At 42.6% G+C, this 22,713-nt stretch overlaps 1 protein-coding gene across 1 annotated transcript in view; it reads left to right on the top strand.

The window, feature by feature from the left end:
• LAMB4 (laminin subunit beta 4) overlaps nt 1-22,713 on the top strand; it is a 260,547-nt gene that overhangs the window by 125,194 nt on the left and 112,640 nt on the right. The window contains exons 18-21 of the mRNA XM_063929992.1: nt 9,561-9,738; nt 13,409-13,552; nt 16,036-16,267; nt 18,201-18,358. Of these exons, the coding sequence (XP_063786062.1) occupies nt 9,561-9,738; nt 13,409-13,552; nt 16,036-16,267; nt 18,201-18,358 (712 nt within the window). The remainder of the gene's footprint in view (nt 1-9,560; nt 9,739-13,408; nt 13,553-16,035; nt 16,268-18,200; nt 18,359-22,713) is intronic.

The following is a 22,713-nucleotide window of genomic DNA, read 5'->3' as shown; positions in this document are numbered from 1 at the left end:
TCCTGCAACCAGGGAGTTTTTATTCAGTCCGGCGGCAATTTTGGGTGGGATTTGAACACATAATCAAGGACACTTTTAGCTCCATAATATGCATTCCTAATGTTCATGCCGGTTTCCATAGCAATGATAATGAATGATTACAAAAATGCCTATGTTCTTTATGGATGAATTCAGATAAACATAAAAATTGTTTTACAATCAAATGAAATTACATGATTAAAGAACGGAGAAATGAGTATATAAGTATTTGGATAATCCACTTTTGATAGTAGATAATAATTATATAATAATTAAACCTTGAAAAACGAATAAAAGAAATATATATAAAATAACGTGAATTGATTACCCACAAATATAATGTCACTTTATTCGTTTTATTGGATATTTAGTATAATATTGAATAGTTTAATTCTACTTTTACCCTAATTTTAAATACAGCTGTGTGCATAGTGTATTTCGATTGTGTGGTGAACCTGTAGTGATATAGCTGTGATAAAGAAATGTGGAATAGGTGTACCATGTAATGCTGAAAAAAGAAGAGAATTGAATCTCTATATTAATGAGAGGTGTGTGCATTTATGCAAATTGTGTGATACATATGGTATGAAAATCATATGTATGCTTGTGTGGTGAACAAATATGATGTGACATAGACTCTGTAGTGAAAAGGGACTGGGCGCACTCTTTCATTCCAGCAGCCGGGCTACTCTGCAATGTTTTAGCAACAGAGGGCTCTGAGCAGCAAAATTGGAAAAGCAGAAGTGGGTACCTCTATTTATTTATTTATTAATTATTTATTTATTACCAGTTATTTATATAGCGCACACATATTCCGCAGCGCTTTACAGAGAATATTTGCCCATTCACATCAGTCCCTGCTCCAGTGGAGCTTACAATCTATATTCCCTACCACATGTACACACAGACACATTCAATCTAGGGTTCATTTTGTTGGGAGCCAATTAACCTGCCAGTATATTTTTGGGGTTGTGGGAGGAAACCGAAGTACCCGGAGGAAACCCACGCAAGTACGGGGAGAATATACAAACTCCGCACAGTTAGGGCCATGGTGGGAATCGAACCCATGACGTCAGTGCTGTGAGGCAGTAATGCTAACCATTACACCATCCGTACTGCCTATTTCTCCCATTCAATACCGGGGTGAAGAAGGCAGGCCCCTCTCATCCTGACATTCGATGCTTTAATCAGATGTTTGAGACAGCAGTAGGTCTGCACCTTCCAATACTCCGGTATTCTTTTCTATCTTATTCAAGAAAACATCTTGAGAATCATTCCAATGCTGAATCTAAAACATTGATATAGGGTATTCAAAACTGTGTACTATTTCCCGTTGAGGGTTATTCTCCATGAAGAAAGCTACTGTTTTTATTCATTTTTAGTTGTGGTTTGAAGCACATACAAACTCTACACAGTGATGAAAATAAGCATGAACAACATGTAATGCCATCCCCCTTTTTTCATATGGTGGGGTATTGATCGATATGAATTTTGAACTGAAATCAACGATATGTAGCACCTTCTAACTCCACACTGTGATGAAATTAATTATGAATGACATATAATGTTATCCATTATTTATATTGTGGTGTATAGACTGATGTGAATTCTGAACGAATTTGTTTAATACCAATATATAGCACTCTCTATTTATTCACAGTATATTATGCAGATGAATATGAATTCTGAATGATGTTCTAATGTACATACAAACTCTACACAAACGACAAATTGTGCATCATTTTTTGTAGAGCTGCGCTCTCCAAAGCGGAGGCCTACGGCGCTATCTATTCACAATTGGGGTTGGAAGTATATAGCTTTCAACTCACCTTTACTCAAGATATGGTGTACATATGAATTGTGTATGGTTGGTTTTTGAAATCATATCTGGTGGTTTAAAGTCGCGCACAGGGAAGTCCACTCTCCTTACTACTGTGGTAATTGGTTATAAACTGTGGGAGAGAGTATCATTTAAATTTTTGTACTCATTAAGTTTTGTGGTAAAAACAGCATACTTACATATGATATCACTGACACGTGCTATGAGTACCTTTACCACATGAAAACTCAGAGCATTATTACTGATCAATATTTTCGCTCATGGCAGATAAAGGTCTGCCACATTAATTAGTAGTCATTCTTGATTATTTTTCTATGAATGGTCTTATGACCTGATACTTATGCATGCATTGATTTTGTTTTACACTATTACCTAGTGATTTTGTGCAACTTACAGTTTTATTAAGTGATAAAAGTAAAATATTAATCTATAGATACGAAAAGTGTGCCCCAGGTTAGACTTTTAGTCTACTTTTGCCCTGCTCTCATGCAGGTCTACCTCCATTTCAGGTTGTTGAACTAATGTCTCGGGAGCACCACCAACCCAGTGCCATAGGTATTATACAAATTGAGCCTTTATGTTGGTCTAGACATTATTGAGTAACTCCTAGCGAGTTGAAATTTTCTGTGGCTACTTTCCACAGGTCTAGTGCGGTTTCAAATTCTTTTGTTTAGCCTTGCTCAAGACATCCAAGAAGTATAAGACCTACACAGATCTGAAGCGAAAAGCTGTACCAAGTCTTAAAGTGGGAGATCGGGTTTGGTTTCCACTCGTAACCTAAGATTGAAGGTTCCTACTAAAAAGTTTGCTCCCAGATTTATTGGGCCCTACCCAATCGAAAGAGTTTTAAATCCTGTGGCCTACAAAGTGAAGTTACCTCCGCATTTGAGAATCCCCAATGCATTTCATATTTCTCTCTTAAAACCGTTGGTACTTAATTGATTCAGAGCTGCTCTGCCTAAATCACCCAAGATCCAATCAGCACAAGGAGACGAATTTGAGATTCACAAGATCCTCGACTCCCGCAGACGATATGGTCGCCTCCAGTACCTTGTTGATTGGAAGGGATATGGACCAGAGGAAAGGTCTTGGGTAGAAGCAGAAGACGTCCATGCTCCAAGACTTCTTCGGACATTTCATGTCAAGCTTCCAACTAAACCATATAGGTGTCCGGAGTCCACCCGCAAAGGGGGGGTACTGTCAGCATCCGGATTCTTACCGTTACGCTGGGGCCGCGGGGCTGGCTTCTCAGGTGGCTTGCGGGTAGCGGCGGAGGTGGGCTGCTGTTCCGGATCCGAGGGCAGCAGTAGTGGCGGTGAGAGGGTCCGCTTGTGGCGGTGGGATGCCGCTGCAGCGGGTCACTCTTGCTGAGCCGTTGCTAGGAGACCAGGGGCAGTGAGCTGTGTGGCTATGCAGAAAGGTCTGCATTACTGGGCGCCGCCATGTTGGAGACCAAGTTTGAGGCATAGTTCTTGTTTCCTGTTTCTTCCAGCCAATCCAGGGGAAGTTCTCCCTATAAAAGGGGGCTGGTTTAGGACAGGGACGTTAGTGCTTCAGGTTACAACCCTGTTGTAGGTGCTTTAGCCTGTGCTCCCAGGATTATTGCAGTATTCTGGTTACTCCTGACCCTGCTTGGCCGGTTCTCGGTTGCTGCTGCAGCCCTGCCATTCCTAGCCTGCTGCTGCCTGTGGAAGCGCTCCTGGATAACCCGGTCCAGTAAGACTCTTTGGGCATGGTCAGTCCAGAGTCTTCTGCCTCGTCTTTCTAGCCACACTCCACAGATCTTCATCTCCAGCCACGTCTTTAACCACAGTTCCGCAGTTCATAATCTACAGCCTCGTCTTTCAAGCCACAATCCACAGTCCTTTGTCTCCAGCCACGTCTTTAACCACCATCCACAGTTCCGCAGTTCATAATCTATAGCCTCATCTTTCAAGCCACAGTCCACAGTCCTTTGTCTCCAGCCACGTCTCTAACCACTATTCACAGTTCCGCAGTTCATTATTCACAACCTCGTCTTTCAAGCCACAACCCGCAGTTCTTTGTCTACAACTACGTCTTTAAGTCATCGTTCACCAGCCACAGTTCTCTACCTCAGCCCTGTCCATAAGAATTACAATCCACTGACTCTTAGCTCCACCTTCATTGCCCCTTGTCCCATGAGAAGGAACTATATCCAACCCCCTCGTCTCGTTCATCCACAGCCAACTACCTCCTTGGGCAAGTCTCAGCTGCCGGATCCTCAAACCTCGCTAGTCGTGACACAGGGAACTTCATTTCTTCCGCCTTCATCCAGCAATTTAAGATTCAAACTGTGCCCTTGGAACAGGCTATTGCCGTCACAGCGGTGGATGGGAGTCGAATCCCTGATGGTATAATCACCCTACAAACTGAAGATGGGCGTATTACACTCTGACTATATCTCCTTCCTAGTGATTCCCAAAGCCTCTCATGACGTAATTCTCGTATTACCTTGGTTACAGAAACACAATCCAAAAATCTGTTGACAAACTATGGAGGTCCAATCCTGGGGTGAATCCTGCAGTGTTACTTGTTTGGCCTCTGTTAAACCTCTTTGTTCAGTTCATGTCTCTGAAATTCCCACGAGTCACCAGTCTTTCCGTGACGTCTTCAGTAAGCAAGGCGCAGATTCCTTACCACCTCATCGTGAATGGGATTGCACGATTTATATGGTGCCGGGGAAGACTCCTCCTAGAGGCCGAATTTACCCGTTGTCAATCCCTGAGACATAGGCTATGTCGAAAATTTGGCCAGAGGCTTCATTAGACCATCTTCTTCTCCTGCAGGGGCTGGATTCTTTTTTGTTAAGAAAAAAGATGGTGGCCTGCGACCTTACATCGACTATCATGGTCTCAATGAGATCACTATAAAAAATTGGTATCCACTTCCACTGATCCCTGAACTGTTCGATCGAGTGAAAGGTGCCACAGTTTTTATCAAACTTGATCTCCAAGGCACTTACAATTTGATTAGATTCATGCTGGGGATGAATGGATAACGGCTTTTAATACTCGGGATGTGCATTATGAGTACCCCGTGATGCCGTTTGGTCTCTGTAATGCCCCAGCAGTTTTCCAAAGTTAAGTGAATGAACTTTTCCGAGATCTTCTCTATAAATGCTTGGTGGTATACTTAGATGATATCCTAATATTCTCCAAAGATCTAGAGTCCCATCGTCTCCAAGTCAAGGAAGTGTTAGCTTACCTGAGAAAGAATCAATTATTCTGTAAATTGGAGAAATGTACCTTCGAGGTAGCGTCTATTCCATTTTTAGGTTTCATCATTTCCGAATCAGAGCTACGGATGGATCCTGCCAAAGTTCAAGCTAATCGCGACTGGTCAGCTCCCACATCTCTCAAAGCAATTCAACGCTTCCTTGGCTTTGCCAATTTCTACAGAAAAATGTATTAAGGGTTACTTAACACGTAAAGGAGCAGATTCCGTGAATTGGACCCCTTAAGCAACTAAAGTTTTCCTCGGTTTGAAACAAGCCTTCACATCTGCTCCCATTCTTCGCCAACCTGATCTTGATCATCCATTTCTCGTGGAGGTGGATGCTTCCATGGAGGCAGTTGGAGCTGTATTATCCCAAGTTTACGAGGACAAAAAGATCTATCCCTGCAGTTATTATTCTCGAAGATTCCTGCCTGCCGAACTAAACTATGCCGTTGAGGAGCAGGAATTACTTGCCATTAAGTTAGCATTCGAAGAATGGAGATATCTTTTGGAAGGAACCCAACATCCCATCACAGTATACACCGATCTTAAAAATCTACTCTACTTCAAACAGCTCAATGTCTCAATCCACGGCAAGCAAGATGGGCTCTCTTTTTCTCTCGGTTTAATTTCAAGCTCACTTATTGCCCAGGATCCTTGAATAAGAAAGCTGATGCCCTCTCCCGCTCCTTCAAATCTTCTGAATCTAATGACCTAAAGGATGAACAAGCTATTCTAAGTCCAACTTCTTTTTTAACAACTCAGATTTCAGCAGCTCCTGTACCCCCGCCTGGAAAAACATTTGTTGCCCCAAATCTCCAGAAACGGCTATTGTCTTGGGCCCATGCTTCATCTTTTATGGGTCATCCTGTGGTCCGCAAGACTCTTGAATTCATTTTACGGTCCTACTGGTGGTCACGCCTTGGAACTGACGTTCAAGAATTTGTAGCCGCTTGTTCAAAATGCGCCCAACACAAGAACCCCAAGGGCCTGTCACCTGGGTTGCTTCTTCCGTTATCCATACCCGAAAAGCCTTGGACCCATACTTCAATGGATTTTATAACTGAGTTATCCCAATCGAAGGGACAAAATACCATCTGGGTAGTGGTGGATAGATTTTCAAAGATGGCGCATTTCATCCCTCTAACTGGACTGCCCTCGGCCCCAGTACTTGCCAAATTTTTCATCTCTGAGATCTTCAGGTTGCATGGTCTCCCTTTAGAAATCGTTTCAGATTGGGGCACGCAATTTGTGGCCAAATTTTGGAAAGCACTTTGTTGTTCCCTAGGCATCAAACTGTGTCATTCTTCAGCATATGACCCCCAGTCGGATGGACAAACAGAATGAGTAAACTGAGATCTGGAAACCTTCCTTCATTTATATATTTCTTCATCTGAAGATGATTGATTGGTTGGACTATCTTCCGCTGGCAGAGTTCGCTCATAACAATCTTTTTCACTCTTCTTCAGAGTCCACGCCATTCTATGTCAACTATGGTTTCTATCCACGAGTACTGGTGTTTCAACCTCTCCTGACTCAAGAAGTGCCAGCTACGGATTTAGTTCTCAAGCAACTTTCCTATATTTGGACTCAAGTACGCAAGTCTTTAGTTAAAACCTCCTTACGTTATAAATATTTTGCTGATACAAAACGAAAGGCAGTGCCCAGTTACAAGGTGGGAGACCAAGTCTGGATATCCACTCGCAATCTCAAGTTCACAGTACCCTCCATGAAGTTTGTGCCCAGGTACAATGGCCCGCCAGCTCTCCAAGGCGCAGTCATGGTCGACCGCTCTCCCACCAGTGCCTTCGGGTGCCGCAGGATTCTCGTAGCGGTTCACTAGCTGCAGCCATCCAGCTCTCACAGTCCTTCATCCACGTCTTCATATCATCCACCATCCAGCTCTCACAGTCCTTCATCCACGTCTTCATATCATCCACCATCCAGCTCTCACAGTCCTTCATCCATGTCTTCATATCATCCAGCATCCAGTTTCCATAGTCCTTCATCCACGTCTTCCTATCATCCCGCATCCAGCTTCCACAGTCCTTCATTCACGTCTTCATATCATCCCGCATCCAGCTTCCACAGTACTTCATCCACGTCTTCATATCATCCAGCATCCAGTTTCCACAGTTCTTCATCAACGTCTTCACATCATCCAGGATCCGGTTGTTACAGTTCTTCGTTCACGCTTTGTATCATTCAGTGACTTCCTTTCCTGCAGTTACCTAATCCTGAACTATTGCCTCAGTTTCTCAGTTCTGTTGTCTTAAATAAATATATGAGAAGGAATTATCTTCGTCCTCCTTGTTTCCAGCACACAGGGGCATCCGCTCCTTCGGGTGGACTGAAAACACAGCCTGCCCTGACAGGAAGACCAGGATGCTTTAATAGGGGCCTTCAGTTCTTCTGCATTGTTTGGTCTCATGTCTCTCATCTTTCTCTTGGCAATACCCCATAGATTCTCTATGAGGTTCAGGTAAGGCAAGTTTGCTGGCCAATCCAGGACAGTAATCTCATGTTCATTGAACCAGGTTTTGGTACTTTTAGCAGTGTGGGCAGGTGCCAAGTCCTGCTGGAAAATGAAGTCAGCATCTCCATAAGGCTTGTCGGCTGAAGGAAGCATGAAGTGCTCTAAAATGTCCTGGTAGATGGCTGCATTGAATCTGGACTTAATAAAGCACAGTGGACCAACACCACCAGATGACATGGCTCCCCAAATCAACACAGACTGTGGAAACTTCACATTGGACTTCAAGCATCTTGGATTGTGTGCCTCTCCATTCTTCCTTCATACTCTGGGACCTTGGTTTCCAAATGAGATGTAAAATTTGCTCTCATCAGATAAAGAGGACTTTCGATCACTGAGCAACAGACCAGTTCTTTTTTTTTGTCAAAAAAAAGGCAATTCAAAATTGTGGGGGAGCTTCACAAGGAGTGGACTGAGGCTGGAGTTAGTGCATCAAGAGCCACCACACACAGACAGATCCTGGACATTAGCTTCAAATGTCGTATTCCTCTTGTCAAGTCACTCCTGTACAACAAACAACATCATAAGCGTCTTACCTTTGGCTATAGAAAAAAGAGAATCTATGGGGCATTGCCAAGAGAAAGATGAGAGACATGATACCGAACAATGCAGAGGAGCTGAAGGCCACTATTGAAGCATCCTGGTCTTCCATAACACCTTAGCAGTGCCACAGGCTGATAGAAGCCATGCCACGCCGCATTGAGGCACTAATTCAGCAAAAGGGGCCCAAACCAAGTGCTGAGTACATATGCATGATTATACTTTTCAGAGGGCCGACATTTCTGTATTTAAAATCCTTTTTTTATTGATTATGTAATATTCTAATTTTCTGAGATTTTGGATTTTCTTAAGCTGTGAGCCACAATCATCAAAATTATAACAAATATCTCACTTTGCATGTAATGAGTCTATATAATATATTAGTTTCACCTTTTAAGTTGAATTACTGAAATAAATTAACTTTTGCACAAGGGTGGTCATTCCGAGTTGTTCGCTCGTTGCCGATTTTCGCTATGCTGTGATTTGTTGCTAAATGCGCATGCGCATGGTACGCAGAGCGCATGCGCTAAGTTATTTAACACAAAACTTTGTAGATTTGCTGGTGTTCATGCAGCGCTTTTCAGTCGCACTGCTGATCGGTGAATGATTGACAGGAAAGGGGCGTTTCTGGGTGGTAACTGAGCGTTTTCCGGGAGTGTGCTAAAAAACGCAGGCGTGTCAGGGAAAAACGCGGGGAGTGTCTGGAGAAACGGCGGAGTGGCTGGCCAAACGCACGGCGTGTTTGTGACGTCAAACCAGGAACTAAACGGACTGAGCTGATCGCAATCTAGGAGTAGGTCTGGAGCTACTCAGAAACTGCAAGAAAATATTTAGTAGCAGTTCTGCTAATCTTTCGTTCGCTATTCTGCTAAGCTAAGATACACTCCCAGAGGGCGGTGACCTAGCGTTTGCAATGCTGCTAAAAGCAGCTAGCGAGCGAACAACTCGGAATGACCACCAATGTTCTAATTTTCTGAGTTTCACTTATAATTAACATTTTACACCAATGAACTAGAGCACAAATTGTAAATAAATATACTGTATCTCAGTAATAATATCAAGTCTTTTATGAATGATGAATTCTACAAGTCCCATCTTGCCTGAATTCCATTATACTGTTTTATGTTTAAATATGATAAGGGTAAAATATATTAGACAAAGCAAGGTATAACCTTGAAGGGAACTGGCCTTTGGAGTACAATATTTAATTTAAGTATGGAATCATTAAAAAAATTGCCAGATTCCTCCATATAAGGATAGATAACAATGCAAACAGTAGGAAAGCATATCATGTTGATTTTGTTTCTTAATTATTTTTTTTAGTGCATTTGTATTTATTAATAAAAAATATATATATTTCCTTCTTTATCTGCCATCTTAAATCCTCCAAAGCTTGGACTGATTCCACAGATTGAATCTGTAAGTAATCTGTGTAGTGAAGCAGAAATTGAAGAATATGAGTATTATAACTGCATTGAGATTGCATCTGATATTGGAATAGAAATGCTTCCCGATCTGTGTGAGCGGCTCATTGTTAGCATGTCGGCGCGAATACATAATGGAGCTGTTAGTAAGTATCTGCCTTAAAATATACTTATCTGCCTACAATCTTGCTGCTTACGGATGTGTCCTCATACCTCTTGCTTCAATAGTCCACATATCTGGAGATGCCTGGCGTGAGTGAGCTGACAGGTCCCATGCAGCCCCGTTAGCGCCGGGCATCTTTTTTTTTTCTTACAATGTATCTTATTTGCATCAATGTGTAAATAAGATGCACCAGCATAGTCTGCTGTTTTATATGTGGCATGCCTATATTCTGAGTGCGACCGCATCTGTATCTGCATCTGAAATGCTACGTTACAGTGTTTTACAGGCGTAGCATTTTGTATGCAGATACAGAAATATAGGCATGCTGCATATCATTTTAATCCGCAAAAGCTGCTCGTGCGTCCTATTCACATTATATATATATATAAAAAGAAGAACAATAGATGCGGGGGAGCACAGGTAATAACAATAGAACAATGCACTACCACTGCACGTGGTAAAAAATAAAGATATTTTGTTAGTGAATTAACATTGAAATTAAAATTTAACTTGACACTCCTCTAAAAACGAGTGGCTGCAACCTTAAGCAGTGTAGTATGTGCTTGGAGAACAAATAAATAGTGAAATTTAAGTAAGTGGAGAAAAAGGCGCCTTCTAGTGTCTAAGAAAATTTGTATATGGTGTATATCCAGTGTGAGTAGTAAAGGGACACTACTTATCTGATGCGTAAATTTTTTCTTCGGTCATGAGACCCATATGTGCCCTAGGGATGGCCATTGACCATCCTTGATTCATAATTATCGATGGTTTATTGTATGTCCGATGTTGAATACTTTTGCCATTGATGGTGGAGAACCAGATGGTTTCCCTCCATCAATGGCACAGCATAAACAAATGTTTTTTGTTTTTGTTTTTTACAAGGTGCTGGGACATGGAGTATTGCTCCACCCCCTGATATCTTGAAGCCCTGCCCTCAGATTCTGATTGGCTCATGGGCCAGTCAAACAACAGGGATAACCATAAGGTTGGTGAAACCATTGTTGGTTATCCATTGCATAGCTGGCTGGCAAGCATTGATGACCACTTACCATATCAATATCGTTGGTGACCATCAATGATACACCGATGACCATCCCTATAGTGCCCACCTCTTCAGATACGGAAATGTGTTGTTGCAGTGAAACATCATGTGTCCTCACTGCTCGTAGTCCCATGTATTTATTCAATATATATTCATCTAGCCAACCTGCACTCAAAAGTTAATTCCTTTTTTATATTGTTACCTCCAAAGTGATTCTGGATTCCCCTTACAACTCACAATGGCAGCAAAATGGACTAGAACATCTCTGTTTAGAGTGGCACAGACTTTACCTTTTACCAAGCATTTGCCTAGTACGAAAATGTTTGAAAGAAGTCAGTGGTGATTTGTCTAAAAAGGATAAAAATATCCTACCCTAGACCATAAAGCCAAGGGTATGCCAAGTCACTTTGCTAAGGCGGTAACTGAAAAGACAATTATATGCAAACTACTATAAGCATGTATACACAGAGGTCGATGAAAGTCAACACAGCGTGATATGCTAAGTCTCTCATCACTGTTCATCATGTACAGACTAGCACACTCATACATTTCTCCTTCCTATTACCAGAAAGTGCAGTGGCTGGGTAGCTCATCCTGCTTAATGATGGAGAGACTCCCTTCTCTGTATAATTACTCAGGGCAAGTAAGCTAGGCAATGAAGGATCATCATGCCCTGCTCTTTAGAAGTTTTCTCCCTCCTTCCTGTGCTGATTTAATGTATTTTCTGAACAGTGCCCCAGGCCCCTGGCCATTCAGTTACATCTGTAATAACATCACTTCTACATTTCATCCAGTAAAATGTAGGTTACTACATAAATTATTACTAAAACAATTAGCACAAGGATCTAAAGTATCATAGTATAAACCAGCTTCTAGGAATAAAAGATTTATATTAAGGCCACTTGTCACAGAATAACTATGATTTACATTTAGTCTACAATCACGTTTTCCCTCATACATACCTGCAGTGAACAGAACCTTTCAACATTCCATTAAAAAGCACATTCCAACCTGGTACTGACCTCAGACCGACATTCCCAAGCATATTATCATGTAAACACTACCAACCAGATTAAAGGGGAGGAATTACCTCAGGTGATATAAATTAAGGGGAATGCTTGTGGGAGAATGAGAAAGCCTTTTTCTAAATGAGTGATAATCTCTTGCTCTATCACTAGAAGCAAAGTTTTTCAATTTGTATATTAATTATGTTAAGAATCCAAGCACCCACATACTGTAAATAGGCTTACCATACTATCTCTTTAAAATGGGACACTAGTGAATTACACAGGTTCTGTGACTGACTGGCTTCAAGTCTGCATTCTACCTTGTTTTAATCAGCCACAGAACCTGTGTAATTCATGAGTATCCCATTTTAAGGATGGTATGGTAAGCCCACATACAGCATACCTCCCAAGATGACCCTCTCCAGGAGTGACAAAATGCGCTGCTTCTGGACTTTTCTCTTAATTTGTGATTGCCGGCACCTGTGTTGAACAGGTTAATGGATAAGAAAGGTGTTTCAGCACAGGTGATGGCAATCATAAATTAAGAGGAAAGTCCAGAAACAGAGCATTCTGTCCCTCCTGGAGAGGGTTATGTTGGGAGGTATGCATACAGTATATACTGTACAGTATATATACTCATAACCTGAGGTAGTAAGTTGTGATGAATTTTAATATATTTAATATTTGGTGCACATCACAACTTACTACCACAGTTTATGGATATATATACTGTATACATGTAGGCTTACCATACCATCCTTAAAACGGGACACTCATGAATTACACAGGTTCTGTGGCTGATTAAAACCAGGTAGAATGGTAAATCGAGTAATGCTTATGAATTACATCTAATAATATCTTTCCAAAATTATGTCAACAATGTACAGAATATATTTTTTACCACGACTCTGGAGTTCTTGAGGCAAACGGCGATATTTTGTATCCAGTTCTATCTAAGCTCTTTATACATTTCTTTAAGAGTGCCAGTTTTTTACATTGCTAATACATACTGTACCTCCCAACTGTCACAATTTTGGCTGGATAGTCCCAATTTTTCACGGACTGTCCCGTTGTCCAACTCGCAGGCCGCAGTGTCCCATGGTGGTGGTGGGGGGCAGTTGGGAGACATCTATCACTTGCTGCTCTGATTAGCAAGTGTCTATTTACTAGCAGAGAGGGACAGGGGGTATGGCCAGCAGCTCAAAGCATTGTCCATGCCACTATAGTGCCGAAAATAGAGCTTGGCTTGCGATCGCGGCACTTGACAAGAGACCATGTCCCCTAATTTTGCAGCTGTCCCTATTATAGAGATGCAGAGGTTGGGAGGCATGGCTAAAATATGTTTATTGTACTATGTTAAACCTATTCTAATTATGGCTTTATTCATGGATTTTTGTGAGGTAAATTGAGCAATTATTGTTTTTGATTTGATTTCTGAATTTTTTTTATACAACAATGTTCAAGTAATCTAATTAAATGTGCAATTTCATGGCCATTTTTGTGTCACACTATTCTACCAAGTATTTAGCAAATAATTACATAGAAAGTAATAAACCCAGAAATTTGAAGTAAAACATTATGGAAATAATGTCTGTCTCTTACAGAGTGCACATGTAATCCCGATGGATCATTAAGCGCTGCATGCAGTAAGATTGGAGGACAGTGTCAGTGCAAACTGAATGTTGTTGGAAGCTGCTGTAATAGATGTGCTGTAGGCAGTTATGGATTTGGTCAAAGTGGTTGTCAAGGTATTAAAATAAACTGATATATTTACTGTACTATCTAAATTATACAGCATGTTGTCTTTCAAGATGAAATTCTTGATTTCAACAAAGTAATGGTAAATGACAAGGACTTTGTATATGGGATGAATTGCTATTCATGGGATTGGAGCACAGGGAAGTAATATCAGCCTCTTACAAGATTGAAACTGGGATCTGCTGATTTTACCATTGACCATTTATGGGGGGGAGATATATCCAACTGGGGAGAATTATCAAACCTTCTAAAGATGACAAGTGGAGATTTTACCTACAGAAGCCAGTAAAATTCAGGTATCTATTATATTCTATAAAATGATAGATAACCTCTGATTGCATGGTATCGGCTACACCTATAACTGTCCTTTAAAGGTTTGAAAAATCTCCCCTTGCTGTTTCCTCCTCCACTACTGCAACACTACATGGACCGGATGTAATAACGCCTGAGTTTGACGGCAGTGTGGGATGCCAACCAAATGCGGACATTTGTAAAGGGGCAATCACTTACAAGGCATGGTTTTGGCTTGTAAGTGATTACCCCTTTAAAAAAAGTCAGAGTTCGGCTGGCATACTGCACGGCCACTGAACTTGGGCATCATTACATTTGGCCCCATGTCTTAAGCACATTCTGTCTGCACATCTGGTCAATTTCCATTTCATCCAGGGTACATGCATGAAAGTGATCAGTGTTTTCTGGATGTGGATTCCTAATAGACTGGTATCCTTAAACATACAGTATGTGTCCCAAAACTTCCACTCCTTCAATCTCAGGACAAATATAAACACAGTATAATTAAGAAATAAATTATAAGATAGCAAACTTGAGAATTTAACACAAAAAAAAGAGAGGATGAAAGAAGGACAGTCTGGTAACTGTTTTAAAAAATGCTTTAAGTCATACTTGTCCACATTTTAGGACACCCTCCAGGATTTCCCAGAGGGGAGGTACAAGGGTCAAGTGTATTGGGCATCGGGATGCAATTAACATCATTATCACAGCCCCACACTCATTGCAAAGTACTATGACTCAGTGTGTAGTGGGCATTGGGATGCACTTAACATTATTTTCACAGTCATAGTGGGTGGACGGCACACATTGCTGAGCTTCACAACCCCCTGACCCACTTTTCGCATTGAAGATGTCTACCTTATGTTCCACATCTGTTCCACACTGCTTGGGCACTGTGCTTCCAGTTTCATATTTTACCATACTAGGCAGGGTGGGGAGGAGTTGCTGAGCTATAATGTCACAGCCATACTAACAACCATTACTAACATGGAAAAGCAGAAGCAGGCAACTTCACAGGTAGCTGATGGCTGCTTCCCCACCATGTAAGGGTGCAACACTAAGGGTCTGATTTGGAGTTGCATGCATGTCAACTGCAGAAGCAGCCGCATTGCTTGCTTAAAAATACATGTGGATCTTCATCTGCATTTAAGGTGGGACATATCTATGCAGCCATATCACTACTGTGCATTCACTTGTGAAAGTATTTGTCCTCACTATCAGTGCACATTTGCACCACCTGTATCCTTTGTGCAAAAGATATGTCTGAAATTAAATCGCTCTCTACATATGTTCAACTCTGTATAACCCAGAATTGTGCCTAAACGCCCACAACACCCCAGCAGAAAACGTATCGTACATGCATTCACTCAGTTACACCCACTCAGGTGCTAATGGAGTTGCTTATGACTCTAAATCCCCTGTAATTGCTCAAAGTTGCATGTTATCAGCTCGCACACGTGAAAATATACAAGGGGCCTAATTTAGACCCAAATCTAACTCTCTCTGCACATGTTATATCTGCCCCACCTGTACTGCACATGGGGCCTAATTCAGACCTGATCGCAGCAGCGGATTTGTTCTCTAATGGGCAAAACCATGTGCACTGCAGGAGGAGCAGATATAACATGTGCAGAGAGAGTTAGATTTGGGTGGGTTATATTGTTTCTGTGCATGGTAAATACTGGCTGCTTTATTTTTACACAGCAGTTTAGATTTCAGTTTGAACACACCCCACCCAAATAAACTCTCTCTGCACATGTTATATCTGTGTGTGTCCCCCCTCCCCCGCAGTGCACATGGTTTTGCCCATTAGAGAACAATTTTGTTGCTGTGATCAGGTCTGAATTAGGCCCAAGATCAGTCCCCAAAATGGACTTAACTGTAACCCTGAATCAGCATCTAAGTGTCACTCATTCAGTATTCTAAGGACCCCTGAGATCTATGGCATCTTGGGCAAATCTCTAGGTTTCCTAATAGCAACACTAATTACTTTTAAAGCACCAGTACATTCAAATATAAAAAGCAAGGACTGGGGCTATAAACAAAAGCAATTAGGAAACTAGACCAATTTTCAGACAAGCCTACATTGTGGACGGAAAATAACCTAAAGTGTAATGCTTGGCATACTGAAGAACAATGAACTCTCTTCTGTGTTAATACATTTCTTTGTAAACTCTCCTAGAGTGCGATTGTGATAGCCAAGGTTCATTGAGCGGTTTATGTGATCAGGTGACTGGACAGTGTGCATGCCGTAAAGAAGTTAAGGGTCGTCGCTGTGACAGCTGCCTGCCTGGATATTCTGGATTTCCAAAATGTCGACCCTGTCAGTGCAATGGCAATACAGAACTATGTGACCCAGTGACTGGTGCTTGCATAGACTGCAATAAATTTACAAATGGAACCAACTGTGAACGGTATGGAAGGTTACTGGAAGTTTGAAGTTTATATATGTAGTGTGTGTTCACAAACAGCTTAAATTTAATTCAGAATATCTCTGTCGAATGATTACTTAGGCAGATACTTAGGTAGATAGATATTATTACAATGTATCTATATCCCAATCGGACATTGGGATATAGATGTAACTTATAGGCACACTGGGCAGCTGCCCAGGGCCCCACAATTCTAGGAGCCTTTGCGCAGGGGTGGGTGGTGTTCTCACAATCATATCATTCTCCACCTGCCTCCCAGCCTGCAGCCAAACAGTAAATGGCTGTCAGCATGCTGATTGGTAGGTGGCTGGAGCCTATAATGCTGATGTACATCCATGCGTATGACTGTGCAAGGACTGGGATGCACACTTTGAGTTTCTATAGATGCTGTAATACCACCTGTTTCATCTTTATACACCACCATTGGCCACACCATTGAAACTTGCACCAGCCATATGGCAGGTGCAGATTTTCCATCTGAGTGTGGCCTCCAATGTGAGCAATTAAGCACCTGTGCATGCAACCAATTTAGCGTCACTCTCATAACGCGCCCATCTCTGGGCGTCTGAACAGCCACCTCCCAGTCACCGCTCAGGAAAGCCCAAGACATTACTGATAGCTTGCACTTCAATCCATAGTTGCCTACCCTCCCTCATTCTGCAGGAGACTCCCTGAAATAGAAGCAATCTCCCTGACTCCCTGAACAGACCAGCAATCTCCCTGATTTTACATTATCCCCATTATATAGCTGTTACATTCTTGTGGGAAAAATAAATCCAAGATATATACATTTCAAATTGAATCATCAGTGCTATTTCCCTGTATTGGTTATAGGCACAATGATCCATATAGTTACATGCATTTTAAATAAGGTTCCTCATCGCCACTTACAGTATATGTGTATACAGTATGCTAACATTGGGGCTCATTTACGTTTGGATGTAAGTATTTTTCATGACAAGCCTCCCAGATGTAGCAGTACACGTCTGCACTGATAGGTGTTGCTTTCACAATCTCCCTGAAATGCTTTTTAAAAAGTAGGCAAGTATGCTTCATCACAACAGCACCTTTGTGTGTCCACACTGTGTAACGCATGCGCTGGTGGAGTTTTAGGGATTTTCATGCTTGCGCAGTATTAAAAAAAAAATCACCCAACTCCGTGAACATCAGCATTGTGTGCAACTGTGAAGCAGGCCCATGATTATTTATGAACATTTACATGTAAAGCGCCATCATATTCTGTAGTAGGGAGCAACAGTCATAAAACAAGGCTGGTTAATTACAGATAAACACAGAATTAGGAGGGCTCTGCTTGCAGACTTACACTCCAGAGGGCACTATTTAATATTGTAAACTTTTCATAGCAGCATATTTACCTGTATTTAAAACTTTTGTTAGGATTCATGTTAACTTGGATTATTCTTTAATTTTGTGGAATTTAGCCCAAAGGGGGTAATTCTGAGTTGATCGCAGCCTCAAGTTTGTTAGCAGTTGGGCAAAACCACGTGCACTGCAGGGGGGACAGATATAACATGTGCAGAGAGAGTTAGATTTGGGTGGGTTGTGCTCAAACTGAAATCTAAATTGCAGTGTAAAAATAAAGCAGCCAGTATTCACCCTGCACAGAAACAAAAATAACCCACCCAATTCTAACTCTTTCTGCACATGTTATATCTGCCCCCCCTGCAGTGCACATGGTTTTGCCCAATTGCTAACAAACTTGAGGCTGTGATCAACTCAGAATTACCCCCAAAGTTCCCAAGATTACCTTTTTCTCTCTAAACAAGACAGGTTGAAATGATAAAATATCTATTATAGTCAGGTACTCATAGAAAGGATATAGTTTTGAATTATCAATGTAAGCCAACTTGCAAACAAACAATGACTGTATATTTGTTTCTTGTCATATATGTAGATGTATTGATAATTACTTTGGAAACCCAATATTGGGGCAGACATGTCGCCCATGCATGTGCCCAGATTCTCCTACAAGCAAACAATATTTTGCACATTCCTGTGAACAAGACCCCGATTCTTTGGAGGTGACGTGCAGCTGTCTTGAAGGTTACACAGGTATAGAGCCCAGATTTCCTCTTTATATTATACACTCAGAAAGTCACATGTACTTAATGTGCGTCATCCTAATACAGGAATTGTATGTTGTTTCTATGCTATACAGCACTATTGCTTTCTGTAATACACACAATAAATCCTCATGACTTGCCATATAAATTATACAAGAAACATTACAAAGATATCCATGGTCTGAACATTTTGCAATTGCATTAATTATGAGTTATAGAAACATTTGGCAACAAATGAGATATATAGAAATGTGAAACTAAATGCATGGGCATAGCTATAGTATAATGGGAGCAAGGGGTGCCATTGCTTTGGAGCCCAGAGGCAAACAGAGCTCAGGTCATATAGTTTACCAAGCTCCTGGAATTGGCCACTAAACAATTGGGTTATACCATTGCCCAATCTGAATAGGGGGACGCATCAATGCTCATATACAATAGGTACAGTAGCTGACTCTATTTCCCTCTCAGTTTCACACAGATATGATCCCTCTCCAATGTTCACTTTCACACTCACAGGCACAGTGGAGCTAATCAGTGAGCCTGGTACTGTCAGAGAGTAGGCTTTTCGTTTATCACTGCCTTTGTAAAGTGAGCTATGGTCGGATTTGGGCGCTGAGATTAGGATCGTCCTGTAAGAGACATTATGCCAAATTTAAGATCATCTCCACTCAAAGTTAAATTTAATGCATTAGGAGGTAACCTGCTCGGGTAGGAGCTGATTGGTCCCCGCCACCCCCCCCCCCCCACCCCGCCCCCAGGTAGGAACTGGTTGCTGCCCGCACCCCCTTACCTGTCTTTACACTCACTATAAACTGCAACCTCAGTTCTGAAGGCCCTACAGATGTGGGGCTGCTGTGTAATGCTGGATACACAATTGCCGGAGCACATCATATGTGACATTGTGCAAGATTTCCCCCACACAAACGATATCATTCATACACACTGAACAATATTGTTCGCTCAGCCACATCCAGTCTTGTATAATATCTTTAGATTTCAAGGCAAAAACTAAAGATATTGTACATCATTAACAACCTGCAGGAGCGTGCATAGTTAACGATATAGTGAATACACACTGGGGGTCATTCCGAGTTGATCGCTCGCTAGCAGTTTTTAGCAGCCGTGCAAACGCATAGTCGCCGCCCACGGTGGAGTGTATTTTCGCTTTGCAGGAGTGCGAACGCCTGTGCAGCAGAGCGCCTGCAAACACATTTTGTGCAAACAAGAGCAGTCCTGTAGTTACTTATCCTGTGCGATGATTGCTGCGACGAGTGACACGGTAATGACGTCAGATACCCGCCCAGAAAATGCCCGGCCATGCCTAGAAAACGGTCAGTTGACACCCAGAAACACCCTCTTTCTGTCAATCTCCTTGCGTTCGGCTGTGTGATTGGAATCATCGCTAGAACCAGTGCAAAACCACAAAGGACTTCGTACCCGTACGACGCGAGTGTGCATTGCGGTGCATATGCATGCGCAGATTAGCCATTTTTTTCACTGATCGCTATGCAGCGAACAACGGCAGCTAGCGATCAACTCTGAATGACCCCCACTGGACGATGTAAACAATATCTCGTCCGATCCACCAAAACAGACAATATATCAGGTGCACATCGCCAAGTGTGTACCCAGCCTAACATTAAAAATCTGCCAATAGGGATGGGGCATTTAAAGTGTCAGTATCGGAAAATATGGTGAATTAAAATAAGAAGTCACTGCGAAATATGGGAGATGTTTTAAACCTTATAAAAAGGACAGGTGAAGAAGTTGCCTATAGCAACCAATCGGCTTCTACCTAGCATTTTATAGACTTTGGCCCAAATGTATTAAGATTTAACAAGAGATAAAGTGGAGACGGATGAAGAGTGATAAATGACCAGCCAACCAGCTCCTAACTGTCATTTTTCAAACACAGCATGTGACATGGCAGAAAGATTAGACAGCCCGTGACATGGCAGAAGCTGATTGGCTGGTAATTTATATGTATATATATATGCTTGATAAATGATAACTTGCTCAATTGATCTCTTTAGAAGGCTTGATACATGCCACCCCGTTAAAAAATCATACATTGTAATTCTATTATACCCCTTTCAAACCACAGAATTATCGACCTGGTATATTGCCGGGTCGTTGCGGGGCGCTGTGCGGTGTGAAAGGGGTCACTCCTGAATTCCTGGGACGCCTGACCCGGTATTTCAACCCAGGAATAAAGAAGGGTTATTCCCGGGATATTACCGGGTCAGGCGCAGTGTGATTGGGTTGACGGGTTAATGCGACCCAGGACCCGTTCACAGTATAGGCAGAGGCGGCATGGAGATGAACTCATCTCCCAGTGCCTCCCTCTGCATCCACCTCCGATGCTGCCCCTGTCCCTACCCCCAATGGTAACCCGACCCGGCATATTATCATTTCGGGAAGCCAGTCTGAAAGGGTCCAATGCCAAAGCATTGCAATGTGAAATCGGTTGTCAGTGAAGGATGGTCTGGTCAGAGGAAAAGGAGGGGCCACATTCCCCTCTCCTCCCAGGTTCTCCCCTCACCTCTCATTGCTCTGACCACGGCTTCCTCCAGTTCTCTGCCAGGCTGAGGCTGTCCTTGCCACCGACACCGTCATGTAACCGTCCTCACGTTATAACCCAAAGTGGAGCCACCCTCCAAGGGTTGCAGTTCTGGGCCCAGGTAAGTAAATTGCAATGTGTTTGTCACCCACTCCCTGTTACCCTCTACCTGGCATCACTCACTGCCTCTCCCTGTCACCCACTACTTCTCTCTGTCATCCTCTCCCTGTCATCCTCTCACCATCACCCACTACTTTTCTCTGTCACTCTCACCCTGTCACCCACTACTTGTCTCCGTCACCCTCTCCCTGTTATCCACTACTTGACTCCATGTCACCCATCACCCTCTCTCTGTCACCCACTATTTGTCTCCATCACCCTCTCACTGTCACCCACTACTTGCCTCCATCACCCTGTCCCTTTCACCCACTACATGTCTCCGTCACTCTCTCCCTGTCATCCACTACTTGTCTCAGTCACCATCTCCCTGTCACTTACTACTTGTCTCCATCACCCTTTCCCTTGTGACCCATTACTTGTCTCCATCACTCTCTCCCTGTCATCCACTACTTATCTCCATTATCCTCACCCACTACATTTCTCTGTCACTCTCTCCCTGTCACCCACTACTTGCCTCCGTCACCCTCTCCCTGTTATCCACTACTTGTCTCAGTCACCATCTGCCTGTCACCTACTACTTGTCTCCATCACCCTTTCCCTTGTGACCCATTACTTGTCTCCATCACTCTCTCCCTGTCATCCACTACTTGTCTCCATTACCCTCTCCCTGTCACCCACTACTTGTCTCCATCACCCTCACCCTATCACCCACCACTTGTCTCCATTATCCTCACCCACTACATTTCTCTGTCACTCTCTCCCTGTCACCCACTACTTGTCTCCGTCACCCTCTCCCTGTTATCCACTACTTGTCTCAGTCACCATCTCCCTGTCACCTACTACTTGTCTCCATCACCCTTTCCCTTGTGACCCATTACTTGCCTCCATCACCCTCACCCTATCACCCAACACTTGTCTCCATCACTCTCTCCCTGTCATCCACTACTTGTCTCCATCACTCTCTCCCTGTCATCCACTACTTGTCTCCATTATCCTCACCCACTACATTTCTCTGTCACTCTCTCCCTGTCACCCACTACTTGTCTCCATCACCCTCTCCCTGTTATCCACTACTTGACTCCATCACCCACTCCATGTCACCCATCACCCTCTCCCTGTCACCCACTATTTGTATCCATCACCCTCTCACTGTCACCCACTACTTGCCTCCATCACCCTGTCCCTTTCACCCACTACATGTCTCCGTCACTTCTCCCTGTCATCTACTACTTGTAACCGGCATCTTCTCCCTGTCACCCACTACTTGTCTCACTGCCTCTCTCTGTCACCCACTTCTGTGTGGCTGTTATAAATTTGGGGTTGGGCCCAAAGCATCTTTTTGCACCTGGTCCCACCACTCACAAGTTTCAGCATTGGTTGGAGGGTTGCTCTGTGGAAGCCCACTAATGCAGAAGTTAAAAAATATTCTATGTCCATTTTATGTAATATATCTCCTCCTGTAAAACCAAGTCTAATTCATGCATGTGGTGCAATACAAGGTGCTTAGTCTTCATTAAGAAAAGAAAGACAAATGTCCTTGCCATCTAAATGCAGTGCTTTATGTGATTCCTGTAAGAACAGGGATGTTTGCATAAAACTAGACCATGACATCACACAGTAACATTAGCACTGTGAGCCCGCAATTTCACCAGTTCTTATATATA

The sequence above is a fragment of the Pseudophryne corroboree genome, chromosome 6 (assembly GCF_028390025.1).
Source record: "Pseudophryne corroboree isolate aPseCor3 chromosome 6, aPseCor3.hap2, whole genome shotgun sequence".
NCBI lineage: Eukaryota > Metazoa > Chordata > Amphibia > Anura > Myobatrachidae > Pseudophryne > Pseudophryne corroboree.
Note: the sequence above shows the minus strand (reverse complement) of the source record. Positions and strands in the feature narration are given on the sequence as shown.